The sequence below is a fragment of the Macrobrachium rosenbergii genome, chromosome 4 (assembly GCF_040412425.1).
Source record: "Macrobrachium rosenbergii isolate ZJJX-2024 chromosome 4, ASM4041242v1, whole genome shotgun sequence".
NCBI lineage: Eukaryota > Metazoa > Arthropoda > Malacostraca > Decapoda > Palaemonidae > Macrobrachium > Macrobrachium rosenbergii.
The window spans coordinates 63,297,582-63,320,215 of record NC_089744.1 but is presented as its reverse complement, the minus strand read 5'-3'; the positions used below and the strand labels follow the sequence as shown (position 1 = coordinate 63,320,215).

At 38.0% G+C, this 22,634-nt stretch overlaps 1 protein-coding gene across 3 annotated transcripts in view; it reads right to left on the bottom strand.

The window, feature by feature from the left end:
• The window catches only part of LOC136835067 (teneurin-m-like), a 555,645-nt gene that overhangs the window by 259,801 nt on the left and 273,210 nt on the right, over positions 1–22,634 (bottom strand). For all 3 annotated transcript variants that reach the window (XM_067098230.1, XM_067098249.1, XM_067098240.1), the window contains exon 4: positions 21,880–22,091. In XM_067098230.1, coding sequence (XP_066954331.1) covers positions 21,880–22,091 — 212 coding nt within the window. The remainder of the gene's footprint in view (positions 1–21,879; positions 22,092–22,634) is intronic.

Here is a 22,634-nt window from a genome sequence, read left to right as displayed (position 1 = left end):
CACGTTTTAGTTTGACTGCTTTTTTTTTTACATTTATTGGTAGCATGAAGATGTGAGCGGTAAGCACACTTCCATCTCTATGTTATTCCTCCCATCCAAATCCTTAAGTATCCCCCGCAACCACTGAGAGCAATAACAGTTGTCTGCATTACTACATAAGATTCTCTCTTATTCAACGTTTTTATCTGCAATCCAATAAGCCAAAGGCCGAGTACAAGGGTAGAGATTTGGTTTAAAATAATATTGTCTGTTAGTGCCGGTAATGTCTGACCAATTGGGGTGGGCCACGGAATTGGTGAAAATGAAAACTTATGGCCCAACACTCTGACAATCACTCCTTTTTAGGGTTGAAGAGAAAAAGACGTCCCCTAGACCGATCGCTCTCTGGCGCCATAAAACTTTGAGATTCCTCAACGTTTTATCTGATGCACTGCGATTGGTTTAAAATCTCTGTCTGTTAGTATTCTGACTGGCCCACGAGAACTAATACTTCATACAATTAAAAAATTTTTAGGTTGAAGAGAAAAAGCATTACCGATCGTGGGAATTTTGTTTGTCAATCTAAGTAAGCTAATGGTTTCAATATCTAAACTTGGCATGAGTTCATGGTAATAAGAGAGGTCAGTCATATCGTCTACACGAATGCTAAAATATTGTGGAAAATTATTCTCCTCTTTTCATTTCAGGGAAATCCTGGCAACCTTGTCTTCAAGACACAAGATCTCCCATTGGCCATCCTTGAAAACCTTCCTACTTGAATATGGAACTTCCACTGTGGTCTCTAGAGTTACTACGTCAGCATCTATATATTCTAATAAAGTGGCACGATTTTATATTGCACGGTAGCTAAGGGTTACTCTTTAGTCTATAACTGCAGAACATGATCCTTGGTATGTAACTTAAAACTATGCGTTGTTTGCGATGCTTCTTACATCTACACGCAACACAGTATTAATGTCCCATGATTTATATATTTTGTTGTAAAGTCCGTATTTGAAATTATCCGTTGTCTGCAGAAGTTCGAGAGATTCCCTTTGATCATATTCCAATAGCTCTGTTTCAACAGTGAGCCTTCTTTAAAGACACTAACGTCTGTAAATAAAGAACTTGTGAGTTCTACTCGCTTTAAATAGTATCAACATCTACATTCTTTTGAGGTGACACGCTGTAACACTGGCCATTACAAGAAAATATTTTTGTACAGAATTTATGAGTAAACTCTAAAATGGCTTTTCCTTACTGTTTCTACAGAATTTAAAATCTTGTACTGAAACTACAGCACTGATTTAGTAAACTATTTATAACTAGAATCAAGAAACATAGTTCAAGATGGCCTACAAACAATTAAAATCATCTGAAAACCAATTTAAAAAAAATTTTATTCATAATTTTATATTTCACTTATCATATTTACTTCAAGTCCTAGATGGAAGAAAATCTTTCTTCAAAATAAACTTCACTAATCTGACGAATTAAAACACCCTTATCAACCTCACTACTAGTATTTCTCGACCATTAAATGAAACGAGGAGAAAGAACTACGCAAGGAACAGTTGCACTCTCCCACACCACCTCACGTGGCGAGCACCACCACCAGCGCGCAGCTCCATGCATGAACCCGGGAAAGAGATGACGGCTATCAAAAACCTTGGACATCCCCCTCCCTTTTTCCCCTATCTCCCATCGACCACGGATAAGGGTCGAGAGCCTGACGATCGTTCAAAGGTTGTATTGTAAGCAAATGACCCCATTATCTGGCTAAACCGAACGACCCCATTTTTTTTTTAACTTTTTTTTTTTTTTTTTTTTTGTCGACGGAACCCCAACCATCTGCCGAGAGTATAATTGGGCAGTTACTTTCAGTAATAGGGTATTTAAAAGTACATGTTGCTTGTTAGGGTAAAGTTTTAGGGAACGGTATCTCTGTGAGCAATAATGGCATTATAATCCCAAGGGGGCCCGGTGAAAAGTTAACTTTTAAATATTGGAGCCGAGGTTCGCTATGAAGGCGAGGTCATCGTCAGCCAGAGGGTTAAAAGCTTGACGGGGTCATCACTGCCAGAGAGAGAGAGAGAGAGAGAGAGAGAGAGAGAGAGAGAGAGAGAGAGAGAGAGAGAGCGTGTACAAATGGGGGCTAAAATTAAATGAAGACGCACTTTTGTGATGAAGTGAATTCGCAAGTAAATGGTATGTCGTATTTTGCATTATATACACAAAATGTAATGCATGAGGTGACTTCATATTACAGTCGTATAAATACTATAGTAGACACTGGCTATTTCTGTATGGCGCTTTCACCATACAAAAGTAGTAGCAAGTATATTCTCGTTTCAAAAATGACACTATAAAGTGACAAGTTATCATTATCAGTATTATCATTATTGTTGCTAACGTGGGCAAGAAGGCTCTGTGGATTTGTGGATAGTTTAGAGGGGCAAACTGCAAATATCAGATGCAAGAATTGCGACTTTCGTCTCGTAAAAGTTAGCAGACGCAATTTACAAGAACATTTTAATTACTGTTCGAAAAATTGTTATTTCATGATTAAAACAAAAACATTTTTGTAAATAAAATAATAAAACATATTGTCTTCATTAATGTTATCACAAACACAACCACACGCACATACACACGCACGCACGCACGCACGCACACACACACACACACATATACATATATATATATATATATATATATATATATATATATATATATATATATATATATATATATATATATATATATATGCGTCACGAATGGCGGCAAATTGCGTGTTCAAGTCCTCAGGAAAGGAGGCGCCAAGCACAGTCTTGAGAGACACTAGGCCTAACCCAAACCATGTTCTAATATTGGCGCGCACACACACGCGCACACATCCATCCTCAAAGCTGATTACCTACTTCTTAAAATACGAGTAAGGACATGACCCTTACTACCTCTCTTATAAGTCCTTTCCCAGCTTTTATTCTCCTTTCTCCCTCTTCCTTTCCATTCCACAAGGGACCTCCATCGGATGGCAGTAGTCTCTGCTATTCTGTCCTCCCGATGATAAGGCAGATAATGTGAATCTGTAACTGACGATGGCTTGAATATCTATCACTCTGGGGGGCCTCCAAATCACGTGCTATCTCCAGTAGCCAAAGCGAAATTCATTGGGGGCAAATTTCAATCCAGGTTACACAGATGTATGTGACAACAAAGCAAGCACATACACATCTCAGGAGAAAAGCATCAAAGCAAGACTGACGACGATTTGGTAAACGCTGTCGACTCTCGTGTCTGTATGTTCAAGTCGTCTCGATTTCAAGAGAGAGAGAGAGAGAGAGAGAGAGAGAGAAAGAGAGAGAGAGAGAGAGAGAGAGATCCTCCAAACATGGAGCAATAAACAAGATCAAACCAACTACTTGAGAGAGAGAGAGAGAGAGAGAGAGAGAGAGAGAGAGAGAGAGAGAGAGAGAGAGATCCTCCAAACATGGAGCAATAAACAAGATCAAACCAACTACTTGAGAGAGAGAGAGAGAGAGAGAGAGAGAGAGAGAGAGAGAGAGAGAGAGAGAAAATATCTTCCAAACCATGAACCAACAAAAACAAGATCGAATCAACTACTTATACCACCACCAGCAAGAGCTGTGACAGCTGAAATAAAAAAAAAAATGCTCCCAAATTTCGCGGAACATTCCACATCCCCAATAATGAAAAACAATGATTAAAATGGCTGACCCCCCCAAACGAATAACGTTTGCCAATTAAAAACAATACCACACGGGGACCTGCCAATTGCAAGCAATTAAGTAGTCACGGCCTCGTTGATTATGTTGTTACGATCCGATTGGGTCGTTCGTTCACAAGCAGACAGGAAATGGCTCTCGTAATGCTGGCGATATTATTATTAATAAACCGAATTGACGTGATCATATTTGCAACACTTACTTGTTAATTCGAAATAAGCCATTGTTGCTTAATGGAGTCTCTGTGACAGACTTGAACCAGCAAGATTAATTAGTTAATAGGAACTTCATCTCCTAATAAAAATAATGACCGCAGACCGCACCATGATGCATAAAATGATGGCGACAATGTGACGTTCCACTGACACATTAAAATATGAAAAAATGAACTCTTGAGTTATTCATATCGAATCATTTTATGCCTGTTGCCAAATTAAACGTGGAAAATAAACTCACAAATCTAGTCGTCTCCAGTGTGTGTCGAGGAAAGAGATCTAAACCGGAGGATATAGGCTTATGATAAATGGTTCCACCAGGCGAGTTGAGTATTATCTTGTCAAGGCTGTCCTATTTTCAGTTATGATATAACGGTATCTAATTTAACGGTTAAATGATGGCACAGGCCTTTTCCTTTATTTTCGATGCTCTCTCTCTCTCTCTCTCTCTCTCTCTCTCTCTCTCTCTCTTCATCTGTGGCTACGATCCACTAAGGTCGACAGGCCACCAAGTTCACAGTTTAATATTTAGCTAAACAGACGACCCATAGATTTAAGGTGACATGACCAGAGATATCCACCTTAGTCTAGGACTCGTACACATGATCTCTTACAAGTGAGTCCGAGTGCGACCCCACCTACGCCATGAGGGAGAGAGGGAGAGAGAGCTAAAAACGCCTACAAACCTGGATTGCACTCATGTGGGTGTTCAAAGAACGACTGGCACTAACAAATGCTAACGACATCTTCGCTTTCCCATGTAAGGAGTACTCTACACATAAGAAGTATAATATGTTTCAGGCAAGTAAGTGATGTTACTGCCTCGGGCGCTCACCAGCAACCCACGTATCCACTCACTCCTACATCTGAAACCCACGGCGTTCCTTATGCCTCTCTCGTACTTGTACATTCGTTTCTTTTAACCTAGGTCTAGAAGGAACTTTCTTTCTAGATCGTGCTTCTAACGCACCCCTTTTCCTTAGACCCAGCGGCCCGGCGCCCTCCTCGGCCTAACAAGACAGCCGCCGCCTCCGCATCCACTCTACCTATCCCGTCCTCTCGTTATCTTGATCCAACTAACACAATCGAATCCAATTTGGCGCAAATTGTATTGAGTCCTGACTTGCTCATTACCCCATCCACCCATTCCCTATTACGTCCATTGTGTTGGGGGGCCCACGTGACCGTTCTATCAATGAGGTATTATCTTCATTATCATCATTAGTGTTATTACCATCGCTGGCACCGGCGGAATCTTAAACAGGGAAGTCCAAGGAGGAAATAAGATGTTTCAAAAGTGGGTGACTTGGGGGGTGGGGGTTGTGGAAGACAGGGAGGGAGGGGGCCAAGAGACCGCGCCTTTATGATCCATTACCCATGCGTTTGTGTGAACTGGGTCGAAGAACACAAAGTACTAGGGCAAGGTCTAGACCGTGTATTAGAGGTTCTAGATCTCATAACATTCGTATGAGGTTACGTCGTTAGAACGTTTAATTACGGATTACGGGACGAAGCATCAATATGACCTAAGGTTTCGTCTTGATAAAGTCAATTATGGATATATAATTAAGATTAGTATCACTGTTGCTTCACGTCCTATAAATGCACACCAGAAACGCAAGCATCATACATACGCAACATCCAGACGCACAAACACTTGCATCGCAAAAAAAAAAAAAGACCTGAATCAAAATTCACATATGATGATTTCCAAATAAACGCCATAAAGCTGCTTAAATATTACACTGTTTCTAATCCTATTACCACTGTATAGAATGAATATTATTAACATCTACATAAATGTTTATTTAATTACGCCAGTAATGCCCTGAAAAATTACTATGGTTGTGGCTTTGAAACAATAGTATCAAATAAAATAACTGAAATTTAGTTAATTACATTGCAAATAAATCTTTTATACCAAGAAAAACTAACAATAAATGTGAACTGATGTATTGTTGGCAAATATAAACACATGGTGGTAAGTCAAAATACGAGTAGTGTTTATAATCAAAATACATTTGTCTTAAAAGCGTAATAATTATCCATTTAGAAAATGACACTAAAACATATGTAGGTTTGGCGAACAATGTCAGCATTATTATCAACTTAATGAGAGTAAGAGAAATGATTATTTAACTGGTAAACACACACAAGTTTTTATATATATATATATATATATATATATATATATATATATATATATATATATATATATATATACACACACATTATATAATATACACGCATGAACTACAATGACTTGCTTTGCAAAAAAAAAAAAAAACACAAAGGTATTAGGTTATAAATAATAGTTCCAAAAAACACAGTACATGCAGAAAAACTTGCAAATACATATAATAACCTCAAAGTAAAATAGCCAAGGTTAAAACAAAATCACTTCGTTACTAACATTGAAAGTTATATCCACCTGAATCCCAGGGTATTTTTAATTCTTATACTTTCACTGGCAGCCCATCCAAAAATAAAAATCTATAATGAAAAAATTAGAGAAAGGGGAAGGAAAAAAAATATGCGTGTCTTTGTCCATATGTCTAACCAAGCCTGTTACATGAAGTATTCGTTATATTCCAAATCAGATGAAATGGAATGCTTTACAAATCCTTCATTACGTAACAGTAAAACCAACGGACATAGTCGTGTCTCGTATTACACCCAAGCAAAGCCGTTTTAATGGCATTATGCGCCTTCCACTGCAAAACAGTAATGGAATACAACGGAAAAGAGTAGGCTAATCCTAGCTTCTGTGTACAATACAACGTACCCGACTGCCAGTCTATATACTGTACAATAAGATGAAATTCAAGGTTAATGAAGAGCACTATTACGATAGCTGAATGAGCAGCGTCTCTCTCTCTCTCTCTTCTCTCTCTCTCTCTCTCTCTCCAAAATGATTGTCTTTACAATAAAATAAACCTACTGCCACAACCAATGAGAGCCCTGAGAATCATTCACGACAGTAATTATTAATGGAATAGGAAATACATCATTATTTCAACACTTTCTTCACATATGAGCGATTAATTATGAAAAACTTAAATAATAGAAAAGACTTATCACGATACTGTCCTGGATAATCTATAAATATACTTAAACCCTTCCATCTTATTTGTAAGGAACGGAACTGTAAACAAAAGTCCATATCTGAACTGAGCACAAAATTTTATATCTAAAAAACCAAAAATACCCTTTCATCTTTTACTGAATGCCAAGGCATGAAATTATTACCCCTGTATTACAGTTATTTCTCACTTACAGTATACACGTTAACTTCGGGTAAAGTATTTTCTACGTAAAACATGTGTACAAGAGAGAGAGAGAGAGAGAGAGAGCGCACCAGTCTACAACAAAGCACAATTTCACCATTAGTGTAAAAGCGATATCCAGCACACCCAGAAAATTAATGAGGCAGCAAATTCACAGAACTATAAACGGTGCAATATTGTACTGGAGGTTACGAGGATAAAAATTATCATGTTGCCTTACTTTTTCACCGTAATATATAATGGAAAAACGAAATAACGTGGCTCTATATTACTTTTTCCTACGGTGGAAAAAAAACAATCAGATGAAACCGCTCCGGCACAGACGGATGTTAGGTCTAGTTACTAACGCTTCAAATCACTCGCTGAGCAACAAAGGAATCGCTACAAACCTTAAGTAATCGTCAGATATTGCAGAACAGAACAGAACAGAACAGAACAGAATAGAATACAATATACAATTTAGGCCGAAGGCCAGGCGGTGGGACCCAAGAGGTCATTCGGCGCTGAAAGGAAAATTGATAGTAAAAGTTTACAAAGGCGTAACCGGCGGAAAACCTCGCAGTCGCACAATGAATAACTGTTAGAAGAGTGTAAAGAGCAAAATGGAAGAAAGAATATGAATGTAGGTGCAGTAAAGGGAACGAAAGGGGTTGCATCTGGGGGCCGAAGGGACGCTGCAAAGAACCTTCAGTAATGTCTACAGTGCACCGCGCGTGAGGTGCACTGACGGCACTAGCCCCCTACGGGAATCAGACATTGCAATTTGATTTGTATGATAAACAATAGACCAGAGGTTCCAGGCGTTTACATATGCTCACTTACTTCCGCGATCGCAAGTGAGGAAAAAAAAAAATAAAAAAAGTTAGGGAGGAAAAAAAAGTGGTATGATACTTCACATCTAAAGGCATTTGTGAGGCTATTCCGCCTAAAACTAAAGGAGAGCGCGAGAACATGCCCCGAATAAATCTTTAGTAGAGAAGTAATAAGGAGCAAAGTCCTCTGAGTAGTCGCAGACGGAGGGAGATGTTACGGGAATTGTAGGATGAGGATAGCATGTGGTAGTGATGCTGGGGGAGCGGAGAAGGGTGGGGATGGGTTGGGAGGGTTTGGGGTTGCGGTGGTGTGGTGGGGAAGGGAGCAGGGGTGGGGTTCGTGAGGTCATTGCAAAAGAAGGCTATTTGTTCTCATGGTAGGGCCCCGGACAGATGCTATCCAATCTCCCTTATGCCGGCCAATCAGCCTTATCTGCACCCTGCCTGTGTCCGCCTTGGCTCCTTACTCAACAAACTGGATAATCCTGGAATTGGATAAACCTATCCAACGTCGTCTTTAATCCCATTTGCCATAGCCGGGTAGAAATTATATAGCCCTTTAATCTTTGGCTTGCGGAAGGAAAAGCATCACAGAGATAGTTGGCCTTAAGTGGGAAAGGCCACAGTTTTTCCGACTTTCCTCTCCTTTTCCATGTTACTGTAGCGCCATAAAAGAGAAACGACTATTGCACGTCCCCGTCACTTTATTGACGGTTCCTGGAACAGAAAAAAAAGAGAGAGGAAAACTGACGGCACATGCCAATTGTCTATATGAACAGATCCCGAGAAAGATGACAGAACTTTTTACGACCGCCGAGAACAAGGGCATCTTTCATATCTAAAATTTTTACGACTATTCTATCTCGGTCTCGAATGAGCGCTCCGGCGTGTTTATCGGAGCCCAAATCTAAATGGCTGCGTTTCCGTGTGTCTATTTCGTGTGTATGTAATTCCCATTCACTCTCCTCGTATAGAAATAACTCTTTCTTCAGTTAAAGGACAGAGTCTTTATTTAAATCCAATAACTAAGAACATCCGACAGCAGCGATCTGTGCACAAAAACGACCATCGTGGCATGGGCACTAAGATATCCCGTCGGGGCAGCAAGCTGCCAAAAGACTTTGCCCCGGGAGAACGAAGTTATTGAGCCATCATTGGCTAATGCCATCTACTCTTCCATCACCCCCATCTTCGTTGTGTAGTCCTATACCGAACTAAACCCATCTAACTTCGAGGTCGTATTTGATGAACTTGAGCGTGCTTCACCCATCTGCCTCCTCGCATTTCTTCCTTCCCTGGCCTGCCTGCCTGCCTGCCTGCCTGCTCCCGCCCTTCCTTCCAATTTCTATCCCCCTCCACAAATGTTAATCTCGAAATCACACAACGCAGCACTATCAAAACTTTGGCGCTGATCAAAACGGGAAAGGGAGGACCAGTGGCCAAGAAATGGGAGTCATCCGTTCCTTAACAGCTTCTGATTTAGGTTCATCCGATACGTTATCGATTCACATTCGGCCTTATCTAGTATTTTAGCTCCTTCCTCAATTTCGCCTATCTCCTCCGTCAAGAACCCCAACTAGCGCTGAGTCTCTCTTATACACCCAGGGTCAAAACTAATTGCAGCTACTGAATCCTGCCTGAAATTACAAAATTAAGCCTGTGATACAATTTAGTGAAAACCAAACTTATATTTAAAAACTACACAATGAAAGGAAATTCAGCTGAGAATGAAAATTTGCTCTGGAAGCAATTTTACAATTTCCACAACACTGCAACCTCTTAAATCAAACATAACTCATTACAAATAAATATTATACTTACGATTACTAACTAATCCTTCGGGCCAGCCCTAGAAGAGTTCTTTAAACTAAGTTTTCTAGTAGAACTACTCCTTATAAAAATATACAGGGCAACTGTGAAATATGAGAGAGAGAGAGAGAGAGAGAGAGAGAGAGAGAGAGAGAGAGAGAGAGAGAGAGAGAGAGAGAGAGAGAGCTACTGGAAGCCATCCATTTTGAGATCGCGACCGGAATAATACAAAATGGATATCAGGGGGCTGTTATAAATTTCAAGAAACCGAACGCAGAAGTTTTAAATTGCCTTGACCAAAGGAATACAAACGGACCTAAATACGGAATCGTAAAAAGGAAAATTTTTACTAATAAAAAAAAACCTACAATCTCAAATTCATGGGTCAAGCAGTTCTAATTTCTTGTGGGACACTTTCATCGGTGAAAGACATCCTCTGCCTTTGTTTCTGTCGGGAAATACAAGACTCCTCTTATTTACTAAATGGTTCCAGATTTCCTACCAATATTATCAAATTTCTCTCTCTCTCTCTCTCTCTCTCAATTTCATAAATGAATCATCTCTCTCTGTCTGTCTTTTTTTATCATTCATTTTTATAAGTGAATCACCCCCCCCTCTCTCTCTCTCTCCAGGTGTGTGCGTGTGTAGTGACAGGCCGATTAATTTGACCAGCACACTGGAATCGGTACAACAATGTTCATCAAAGCTTACAAAAGTTTATGAGAGAGAGAGAGAGAGAGAGAGAGAGAGAGAGAGAGAGAGAGAGAGAGAGAGAGAGAGAGAGAGAGAGAGAGACATTCCACCCTAATACGTTAGTTTCCTCATCTCGGATGGCAGCTATTCAAGATTCATCGCATCTGAATATCAGTTATGGCCAATTTCCCTCTGTTATCTCTATTCAAGCATCTGCTGACCGTGTGAGCCTTATGATCACTATGAATCATGTAGAAAGGGTCACGAAGGGATAAAAGCAGCCAGAGAGAGAGAGAGAGAGAGAGAGAGAGAGAGAGAGAGAGAGAGAGAGAGAGAGAGAATGATTCATGACGATGATACGACTCGATTTCACGTAATCTAAAATTAGGAGAAGCGGTCAAGATTTGAATGGCTCAGCTTGAAGATTCTGTCTGGAAGTTTTTATAGGGAGGTTAAACGATGTCAGATTTTAATACAAAGCACAATTCGATTATATTTGTTTATATACGTATATGTGTATGTATACAATATATATATATATATATATATATATATATATATATATATATATATATATATATATATATATATATATATATATACATATATACTGTATATATTCGTCACTACATTGGGTCTTATAGTTGAGAAAAATTTATAAGTGTATTGAAAAAAGTACGTTTATCTTAGCGAAAGAACTGAGGTCGGCTACATGACAAGGTAGCACCTCTGACCTCTAGCTTATTTATTATATTACATTATCATCGTAGTAATATACATAAGCATATCCATACATACATGTATACACACATAAACATACAAACATACAGCCACCTCGGAAAGATTCTCGTTATCATATACACACGCATATCCATATACAGACATACATACATTCATACATACACATATAGACACCTCGGAGAGATTCTCGAGTTATTATGACTTGTCGTTTGCATCATACAAGACGCTTCTGATAATACCTGAGTATATCTTACATGCATGTAAAGTTTGTAAACCGTTGTTTTATAGATACATAAATATAAGTAGTAAGAAGCAATTTTTGCACAGAAAAAGACGTGCGAAAAATACATTCAAAAAAGAAAAATACGGTAATGAAATTAAAAAAAAGCCAATTCTTACAAAAAAAGGAACCTAGAAAATTGACTTACATCAATTCTGAAATGTTCTTCCTTTGCCAGAATTCTATTACTCTCTCGCTCTCCCTCTCTTCTAAGGCCAGGGTTCCCCAGGGCCTTATTTCTAAATCGAAAAGGGAGGCAGAAAAGAGAAAAGCCTGTTTCGTCTCTGGCGACTCATTCCCGAAAAGAGGCCGAGACAAAAAGGCCAGGGAAAATTGAAAGGGAAGGTAACGTTAGACGTCAGAGATTGTATAATTGAACGGCGAAATATTTCCCCCTGTAATGGGTTCATTTTTCTCGTCTCTTCGGGGAGGAGGAGAAGGAATGACGTGGATCCCAAGATGAAAGAAAGCATACGCAGTCCTTTTGAGAAATCATTCCAAACGCCTGCTAATGAGGAGAAGCCCTCACGAACTTTCAATAACTTATAACAGATGGAAAGGTCTTGAAACTGCAACTGTCACAAATAAGAGGGAGAAGTTCTGGGGCTTACAATTCCCACGACAAACGGAAAGGGTCCTCTTAGTATTTAAATGAACATCGAGATACGAATCTTCAAGGAATTACAGACCCCCCTCTCCAAATACGACCAGCCTTCTTGAAAGAGATATGACCACCTTATACCTTAAGAGCTGTTCTCTTAAACATCTGTATATCACTGGGACCTCTACGTCCCGTCTCTCGCGGGAAATACTACCTTCACTTTCCTCTCGACTCTTTCCTTGCTCCTGACGAGTGGAACACTTTACTGTACTTCCTTCTTGAAATAAGCTATTCAGCCATTTTAATACAGAGTACATTTTCATTTTTATTTTTCCTCTATGGATTTTTAACGAAAATTTCTTCACTCCTAGAAATTTTTTAAAACTATGGATACGTCAAAGGAGAATGGCTTGTTCTTTTTGTAATTATTATTATTTTTGTTCTATTTTACTTAATTCAAATTTTCCCCGTAGTCAGATAAGGGAATCACTACGTAACCACGTACCATTAAAGTATTTCAACATAAGAAAATACATGGGATTTTATGACTTAAGAAAACCTCCCCAACCCCTAACCCCTTCCCCCAGCTAAAACAATCAGCATTAATAAAATCAGAGGATTCCTGATGGCGACATCAACGCATACAAATCATAATCACGTATCCAGAACTTTCGTTGATTACGTGACAGACCCCAAGGATCCCTTGTTAAGACCCAGATCTCTCCAAAAATCCGACAAGGCCCACTTTAATTCACTATTGTGAGTATCCAACCATAATTTTTGTCTGTTTATGATAAACAAACAAACAGAAGAAAAACCATACAAACAAACGCACAAAAAGACAAACTGAACCAAAAGACAACTTTCTTGACGGAGGTGAAGATCCATCATCCATCTTTCGATACTTCTGTAAAGCAGATTAATCAAATTACCCTTCTTTATTCCAGCAAATTACAGGTATTGGAATTAATGTACCATAAGCTTTTTACGGAAGGTTGATTGATAAGTCAATCAGCCGCACGATAGAGACTCAAGAACAATCATAAAGAGGACATTAATAAAAACAATGATATTCAAGTTTTGTTTCCTACTGAATTTATATTAGACAATTTTGATACATCTGCCCCGTTGAAGCGAATTCTGATGAATCTCATAATGTCTTCTATAATGCTCATCTGCAAGACCAGGCAGGACCTAGGCCTCTAAGGACAGTTAAATATCTAAATTAATTATCATCGGATGTTGTGCCTAATGCCCCAAAAGTTTGCCATATCTTCTACCGTATAGTTCGTTCGTAAACAAGTGATTTTTGGCTCTTTAAAACGACACGTCATTTCTCATGCCAAACTATCTTTCTTTTTTGGCGTTGAAACGCATTACTGACATTCTGACTTTAACAAACTTCAAGTTTTCAGAGTTTCAGGGATTCTAGAAGGAAGTTTCAGACTAGCATCACACGATTTGCACAACAAGACATACCACTATAACACACGAATAACTTGTTTCACTTAACTGATTTTTTTTGAGAAGGGCTTGGCTTACTGGCTTACCCGCTACTTCTTTTCTCCACGTTCTTGATACAATTCTAAATCAAGTTTCTTCGTACATGAATTAGCATTCTGTTCTCTAAGAGCTTTCTCATTATTATTAATGACCTTCAACCTTTGTTCTTTAACCGATATTTCCATGAACATTTACCATTCTTTTTCCATGTTAAATTTTAAAGATATTCTGTTTCAACATTAATCACATTCTTTACCTGTTCTCAACATTAATCACAAGTTCAGTCTACCAGATGATTTATCAGTGTGAATCAGTGCAATATCTTCAAGCAGGCCAAGGATCCCACGAAAAACATTCATATTGTTTTCAAATGAGGTTATCCTTTATGATTACATATATTGCTTCCAAAATAAAGCAGAACCTAACTTCCATCTTTATTATGAAGTTGTGTACAAAAACACTAACATTGCCGGAATCATGTTCAAAAACGTGGGAACAGCTTGACTGCGAAGATATTTCATTACTACCTAAATTTTTCAACAAAAAGCAAGACTTGTCACAAAGAGCCAAGGGAACGTCCCTGATCTGTGGTAGGTTCTTTCTGGTATTTCGCAGGATGAGTCACGATCACTATCATTTTCCCCCTCACTACAGCAAAGGTTAACTTCATCTCTCTCTCTCTCTCTCTCTCTCTCTCTCTCTCTCTCTCTCTCTCCCAGGCCTCGTAGTACAAAAGGTGGTGCGTTCAGTTCACAACTGAAAGACTAACATTCGATCCCCAAAATGGGAGAGGAGGGAACGACTTAGTCGCGTTCCCTAAAGTTTCAGGATGAGAGAGAGAGAGAGAGAGAGAGAGAGAGAGAGAGAGAGAGAGAGAGAGAGAGAGAGAGCTGAATAACAGTAATCCGTCAAAATATAAACCATCAAGTCACAGAAGACGGGTAGGCTTAGCTCCTCAAGGTAATACTTAACCCAGAAACCAAACGTAAGATATTAATAATAATGAAATATTAGTTATCTTGGATGTAATAAGACAGCTGTAAATAAATGAGGCTGTTGATACACAGGGGTCGCGATAATAAGGGCCTGGCATAATTGAGACACTAATTTGAAAAAGCATCGTTCACACGTAAGTAAAAGACCATATTCCGCCCCATAGCCTCTAAATTCCAATATTTCAAGAGTACTGTATAGTCCTTACTCCAAACTGTCCCAAGTCCTCAAGGATCCATTCACAGATGCCTTTCATTTATAATGTAACTAAACCGCCCGTGTCTTATGCGGGCACCAGAGCAGACGGACTGAGACACACGGATATTATATATATATATATATATATATATATATATATATATATATATATATATATATATATATATATATATATATATATATATATATATATATATATATATATACACACACACACACACACACACACACACATATATATATATATATATATATATATATATATATATATATATATATATATATATATATATATATACTGTGAGTGTGTGCGTTTTCACACATATTTACAACATTTAAAAGTATTCATCCTAATAATTATTTTCTTTCATTTTGGCGTAGCTGTTTTTTGAACTAGAATTTCGTACGCAATTTTTCGTATATAAAACAAAAGGCCTTTCATATACTTTTACAAGCAGCTACCGAGATTACAAAAAAATACGACATCTAATAACCTGCTATTCCCTTTCTGTCTCCCTTTCTCAGAGAGAGAGAGAGAGAGAGAGAGAGAGAGAGAGAGAGAGAGAGAGAGAGAGAGAGAGAGAAGAGCGCAAATACCCAAAAGGAAACAATTCTTGTCACAGGGCTCCATCTTGCCATTATTATCCTCTTCATTGACCTTTCATATCACGAAGTAGGAACGAGACCCAGCCAGCCAGACCTTCATCGATTCGAGCTCCTCTCATAAAACGGGTAAATTGGGGTAATAAATCACAAGGGGGAATTGTAATATCTCCTCAACGACCTTATAAATAGCAATAAAGATGGAATCTCGAGTTAATGAATTGGAGTAACATTAGTTTATTTTCAATTTGCGTCATGAAGACGGCGACTTCCACATTCGCCACGTTTATTGGATATGAAGTCCGGGATTTGTAAAAAAAAAAAAAAAAAAAAAAAAAAAAAAAAAAAAAAAAAAACATGATAATGCGCGTTTGCGCATCCGTGCGGCCGTAAAAATTCCGCAAATCTTATTACTACGCTGAAACGACTGACTAAATGAGGCACAAAGGTTCCAGTACAATACATGTCAGCTTTAAATAACGACATGCTTTATTTGTTCATGCAAACTAAGGACAAAATTCATAAGCCACACACGATTCATCGTTATTGATAGATAAACAGAATATGGAATTTGGGCCATGGGCCAAGCGCTGGGACCTATGAAGTCATCCAGTGCTGAAACGGAAACTGACAGTAAAAAGGTCTGAAAGGTATAACAGGAGGAAAACCTCGCAGTTGCACTAGGAATCAATTCTTAGGAGAGGATGGAAAGTAAGATGGAAGAAAGAGAACATGAACAGAGGTACAGTAAAAGGAATAAAAGTTGTTGCAGCTAGGGGCCGAAGAGACGTTGCAAAAACCCTTAACTAATTCCTACAGTGCACCGCATGAGGCGCACTAACGGCACTAAACGCCCTACGGGGAATTCATCGTTGTAAACTAAGGATAAGAACTTTGGAGTCCAGTCATAACTAAAGGCATTTGTTCTGAGACAAGGACACCGAGAATCTCAACCAAACTTCCCGAGCGCTCGAGTCATTTTGAAAATTCAGCAAGATAAACAGGCTGACGTATTAAACTCTCGTCCGGCAGATTGAGAGGATTTCCAGGATAACCGGTGATCAAGTCCCGAACTCCATGAATTCTTAAGTAAGTCAATTCCTTATCAGTGAATGAACCATTTATTTTATCGCACCCAAGGCGTCGGAGTTTATTCAAAAAAACCGACCCGCATCACTTTAGAGGAGGACAAGGTGACGCATGACACCCAGGAAAAGCAACGTCCGGTGGTACCCAGGATGAACAACATTACAGAAATAAAACCATAAAAAGGAGGAATGAAGAGGCAAAATCGGGATGATAAAAATTGACTATCATACGCGAGTGCGTGTTTTCCGTTATATAACCTGGCATAAAAAGAAAAAAAAAACGTGACTGTGTTGTGACCCGGGAGGAAAGTGAAAAAATGTGATCACTCGGACATGCATTTACTTTCGTTACGAGCCTGAAGGCGCAATTCGCACGAGATTATTGCCATGCAAACTTTGGGTTTCCTGTCCGGCTCCTCCCGGCAACCTCTCAGTCAATCCTTCTCAGGAGAGAACACGCAAATATAGCGCTTATGTCTTGGGAGCGTAAGACTCAGTTACGAATCTTGCGCTTCGCCTAATCCAAGAGAAAATCTGGGGGCGCATAAAAACCACCGCTATCAAATAGCAAGGCAGCGTGAAATAGGCAATTAACCAGGATCACGTCGCTTATGACGGAGCGGAGAGAGAGAGAGAGAGAGAGAGAGAGAGAGAGAGATGAATTATTCTTGCAAACCTCTCAGAGCGAAAAGACACAATACAATACACAACTACTCTTTATTCACGCTGTAGGTATTCAAAACCTCATGCACACACACACACACAAGAAAAATACACGAAGATATAGATACACAGATATATAAATAGAAAGATAAATAAAGTTGTGATTTGCAATATAGGCGATTCGAAGAACACCCTATAAAATTAGAGCTTCTATTTCATAAAATATTAACTGTTTACTGGCCCACAAAGTGTATTCATCATCATTCGACAGAATGAAATAACGAAGGTACAGATTAATCAGGCAGGCGTGTGATATAAGAAAACCCACGTAAATATAGATTGTATGAGTGCATTAGCTGTAAGCGAATATTTAAGTATTGTGAGAGCGCATTAGCTTTACACACGTTTATGTATTAGTGCTTGAATATGAATGTCTGAGTCAACAAAAGTGTATTTATTCAAAGCAAAGGAGAGCTAAAAGATACTTTGACATTAAAGGCGGATATACTGAATATAATGCCCAAGACATTTCACCTAAACCACAGTACATATTTACAATATTAACGTATTTATTAGATGTGCATTAAACCTCCTTCAAGGATAATTGCATAAGCTTCTAATACAAAAAAAAAAAAGATATGGCAGCATTTCTCGAAAAAGAAAATGGCCCAATAATCAGAGAATACCAACAACAGCAGTTATGTATTTGATAACAGTCAGTCTCCTACTGTAAATGATATACATAATAAACATGAAAATAACCACTATATCTTAGCGTTCATATTAGACCTCTTTTCATAAGTAATGTGCCAATATTACATAGAGAAGCTTCCCACAATAATAATACATCGTCTTCAACGTTTTAATGAAAATGCCTAACTGGTGCCCAAGTCAACATCCACTCTCCTACCATAGCTACTGAAATCCCCAAGACTGCTTAAGCATAAAAATTGTATCTGGAAGAGTTCATACAATAATATTCAAATTCCCAGTTTATAAAAAGGGAAAGCCGTATACAACAGTCAAGGGGTTTAAATAAATATTTTATATATGGAGGACAAATAACGAGTCTCTCTCTCTCTCTATACAACTGTGAACTGCCTTTTAATACATATCTCATAAATGGTGGACAAATCTCCAGCCGCTCTCTCTCTTTATCTATCTCTACAATTCTTCAAGTACCTCTAAATAAAATGTTTTTTAATATGAAGACAAATCACGACCCTCTCTCTTTCTCTCTCCCTCTCCACTACTACTACTACTACTACTGTAAAGTACGTTTTACTAAGTATTTTACAAATGGAAGACAAATCACTAACCCCTCTCTCCCTCTCTCTCTTTATCTATCTCTATAACTCTTTGAGTACCTTTGAATAAATATTTTTTTAAAATGGGAGACAAATCATGACTCTCTTTCTCTCTCCCTCAAAATTTTAAGTGCCTTTTAATAAACATTTTATAAATGGAGGACAAATCACCCCCCTCTCTCTCTCTCTCTCTCTCTCTCTCTCTCTCTCTCTCTCTCTCGGTTCATTTTCCTAATGAGAACCACAGCTACTCGGGTCCTGATTTGTTGATGAGTAGCTCCATCATGGGGATGAAGTTTCTCTCTCTTCTAATATGCCTCAAAGCTAAGTTAACTTCAGATGGAGATATCGATGAAACGTCTAACTTTCTACATATATCAAAGGGAATTTTTTAGGCACACCATTTCCCCCTCTCCCCTCTCTCTCTCTCTCTCTCTCTCTCTCTCTCTCTCTCTCTCTCTCTCTCTCTCTCTCTCTCTCTCTCTCTCTCTCTCTCTCTCTCTCCGAAAAGTTAATGGTTGTTAGACGGTCGTCATATCAAAGGCTTTAAGAGGCTGGTCGAAAGGTCTAATTGCAAAGATATGGATTAATGCTTCGGATTAGTGCTGAAGATCTGGAAGGAATATTAGTCCTTTTTGCTACTCGAGATTGCTTTTTCACAATCCAACACGGAATAACAGCATCTCTTTATACGCAACGTTTTATATCCAACATAAGCTATAAACGTATTTTATTTTCTTACATACAGACATTACAAGACATTCAAACATCTAAATTCTCTACGGAATCTCCTACATTTTCAACGCCATTACATTTAGCATCATGATGTTTCGATATCTGTATTCCCTTATTCCTCTTGGGGGAGGGGGCGAGTGGTTGGTAGGGGGATGGAAAGGAGAAGGGGAGGGGGAGGGGGAAGAATGATTAGACGCAAAAACACTTCAGTATATTTTCTGCGTATAAGCTAGGGTTCACTGCGACAAACAAATAAAATTAAGTATAAACATCATCACCTACAGCAATTACAGTAACGCAGTTATAAAACAATACCTTAGTGATATAGAAGTTGAAATAACTTTTACAATAATAATAATAATAATAATAATAATAATAATAATAATAATAATAATAATAATAATAATAAATCTGTTGTTAAATATCTCGTTACATTCTGTTATTGAATTCATTAATCTAGACTGGAGTCGAACGCTAATAAAATATACAAAACAGTCTACGGTGAAACATAATCAGATTTCATTTGCTGACAGCGATCATTCATCACAGGGGCAAAAGGCCAATATGATTTCCTTTTCATTTTCTACACCATATGTTGTTTCCGAGGACTTTGATCTACAAACTGAAACGTTCAGCAAGAAAATTAATTGTAATGTATAGCAAACACATTACCACTATCTAACACTGACATTATATGGAACATTACAGTTTTAATCTGCAACTCGTAACGGAGAAAATATACTTGCAGGAGAAACGACCTATTACGCGTACACACACAAATACACGCACAGTCATATATATATATATATATATATATATATATATATATATATATATATATATATATATATATATATATATATATATATACAGCTACTTAACAAATACTGTACAATCATACAAAGATGATATATTTTTATATCTCCGATTAAAAACCTCTACTAAAAACCTGTATTATTATTATTATTATTATTATTATTATTATTATTATTATTATTATTATTATTATTTGTTGTTGTTGTACTAAAACTATAACAGAAAGTACTAGTTCGAATTGGACAAATAAAATAGAAAATCAGCTATGATTCCCTATAGCTAAGGAAAGCTTAGAAGAGAATACTTCAGCACGATGTTATCAGTACTCATATCTGATTAAGCCAGGTGAGATGGTACTGCTATTTTTTTTTAAACAGAAAGAATTCGTGAATCTCTTGGAAAAACAAGACCAGGTTATGTTTACATTTGCTTCTGCGATGGGGTAGACTCTAACTGTAGTCCAACTTTCAGTGCACTTACCCGCTGACATAACATTATGTATTTATTTCGGACATAGAAACAGTTTCTTGATATTAACACAAAAGACTGCACAGTTTTTCCCATTCCCTTTTTTCTAAAAACTTTCCCAAACCTTCAAAGTTTTTCCCATTACTTCACAGTTTTTTCCATCCCTTGTTTTTCCAAACCTTCACAGTTGTTCCCAGCCTTTTCTCCAAAAAACTTCACAGTTTTTCCCATTCCTCGTTTTCAAAAACTTCACAGTTTTTCCCATCTTTTTTTTCAAAAACTTCACAGTTTTACCTATCCCCTTCTTTGAAAAAGCTTCAGTTTTCCCCATCCCTTTTTCCAAAAGCTTCACAGTTTTTCACACCCCTCTTTTCCAAAACTCCAGTTTTTCTCGTCCTTTTTTTTTAAACTTCACAGTTTTCCTATCCCTTTCTTCCAAAAATTTCAGTTTTTCCCTATCCATTTTTTTTTCAAAATCTTCGGTTTTCCCCATCCCTCTTTCCAAAGATTCACACTTTTTCCCATCCCTTTTTAAAAAAATAATTTCTTCTCATTCTTTTTTTCCAGAAACTTCACTTTCCCTATCTTTTTTTTCGAAAACTTCAGTCCTTTCCCTTCCATTTTTCCCAAAACTTCAGTTTTTCCCATCCCTTTTTTTCCAAAAACTTCACAGTTTTTTCCCACCCCTTTTTTCCCAAAAACTTCAGTTTTTTCCATCCCTTTTTCCAAAAACTTCAGTTTTTCCAATCCCTTTTTTCCAGAAACTTCATAATTTTTACCATCCTTTTTAAGAAAAAACTTTACAGTCTTTTTCCCTTCCCTTTCTCACAAAACTTCAGTTTTTCTCATCTCTTCTCTCCAAAAAACTTCACAGTTCTCCCCATCCCTTTTTCCAAAAACTTCACAGTTCTTCCCATCCATTTTTTCCAAGAACTTCGGTTCTCCCCATACCTTTTTTCCAAAAACTCGACAGTTTTCCCATCCTTTTTTTCTCTCTCTCCAAAACTTCACATTTTCTCCCACTGCTTTTATCCAAAACTCCGCAGTCCCTGATTTCCGAAAAAAGAAAGTTTTTCCCATCCATTTTTTCCAAAAAGTTTACTGTTTTTTCTATCCATTTTTCCATAAATAGTCACAGTTTTTCCCATCCCTGCTTTTATACCCATCGTTTATATCCTCTTTGGACGGTAAGCTTTATACGTCCACGGCAAGATCATGTACGTCATTAATGTTTGTGGCTACGTGGCGTAATGAGAATTACGTCACAATGCAATGATTATATACTCCTCGACGTAAAACGGAATGTCGTAAATCTTACCTGCAATGTAGATCAGAACGGCGGCGAGAACCACGGCGATTGTGATGAAGATGATGGCAGTGCATTTCCAAGAGCAGCGCGGGGATCCCTGTCCCCTCCCGACGCTGCTGGATGCAGTGCCCACTCCCCTGTTCCCATGACCTGGGCGGCGGAGGTTGTTACGGACGGGTAATACTGGTGCTGGAAGGCCACCGCCAAACTGAACATTGTACCTGTGTGAAGGAGAAAATCCAATGATAATTCGCTTAGAGGATCAACATGAAAAGGACCTGTGAAGCGAGAGATCTCGTAATAATCAGCAACCGTTGCACGTTTTCTCAAATATAATTAAACTTTTCTAGATAAAAATGCTGGTCTCACAGTCAAAAGAGAGAGAGAGAGAGAGAGAGAGAGAGAGAGAGAGAGAGAGAGAGATTTTTGACACAGTGCCATTGACCAATAATCTTGCGGGTAAATTTTTTCATATATAAATAATTGGAATTATGGGGAACTTAGATTCCTTTGTAAATCAAAATGATTCACACAAATATCTATTAAACTTCGTATCCAGATTATTCGTACTCATCCATTAAAGCAGTGAAATATTCAATACGGCTGGTAGTAAACGGGGATGCAATACTTATTCAAAAGTTGTGGGATAAGGAACATAATTAGGGAGGATGTGGATCATAATATCTTAAAATAAGTATTAGGCAGGTATTTAAATCTGTTTCATTGCGATTCGATCAATGTCAATACACAAATATGTAACCAGT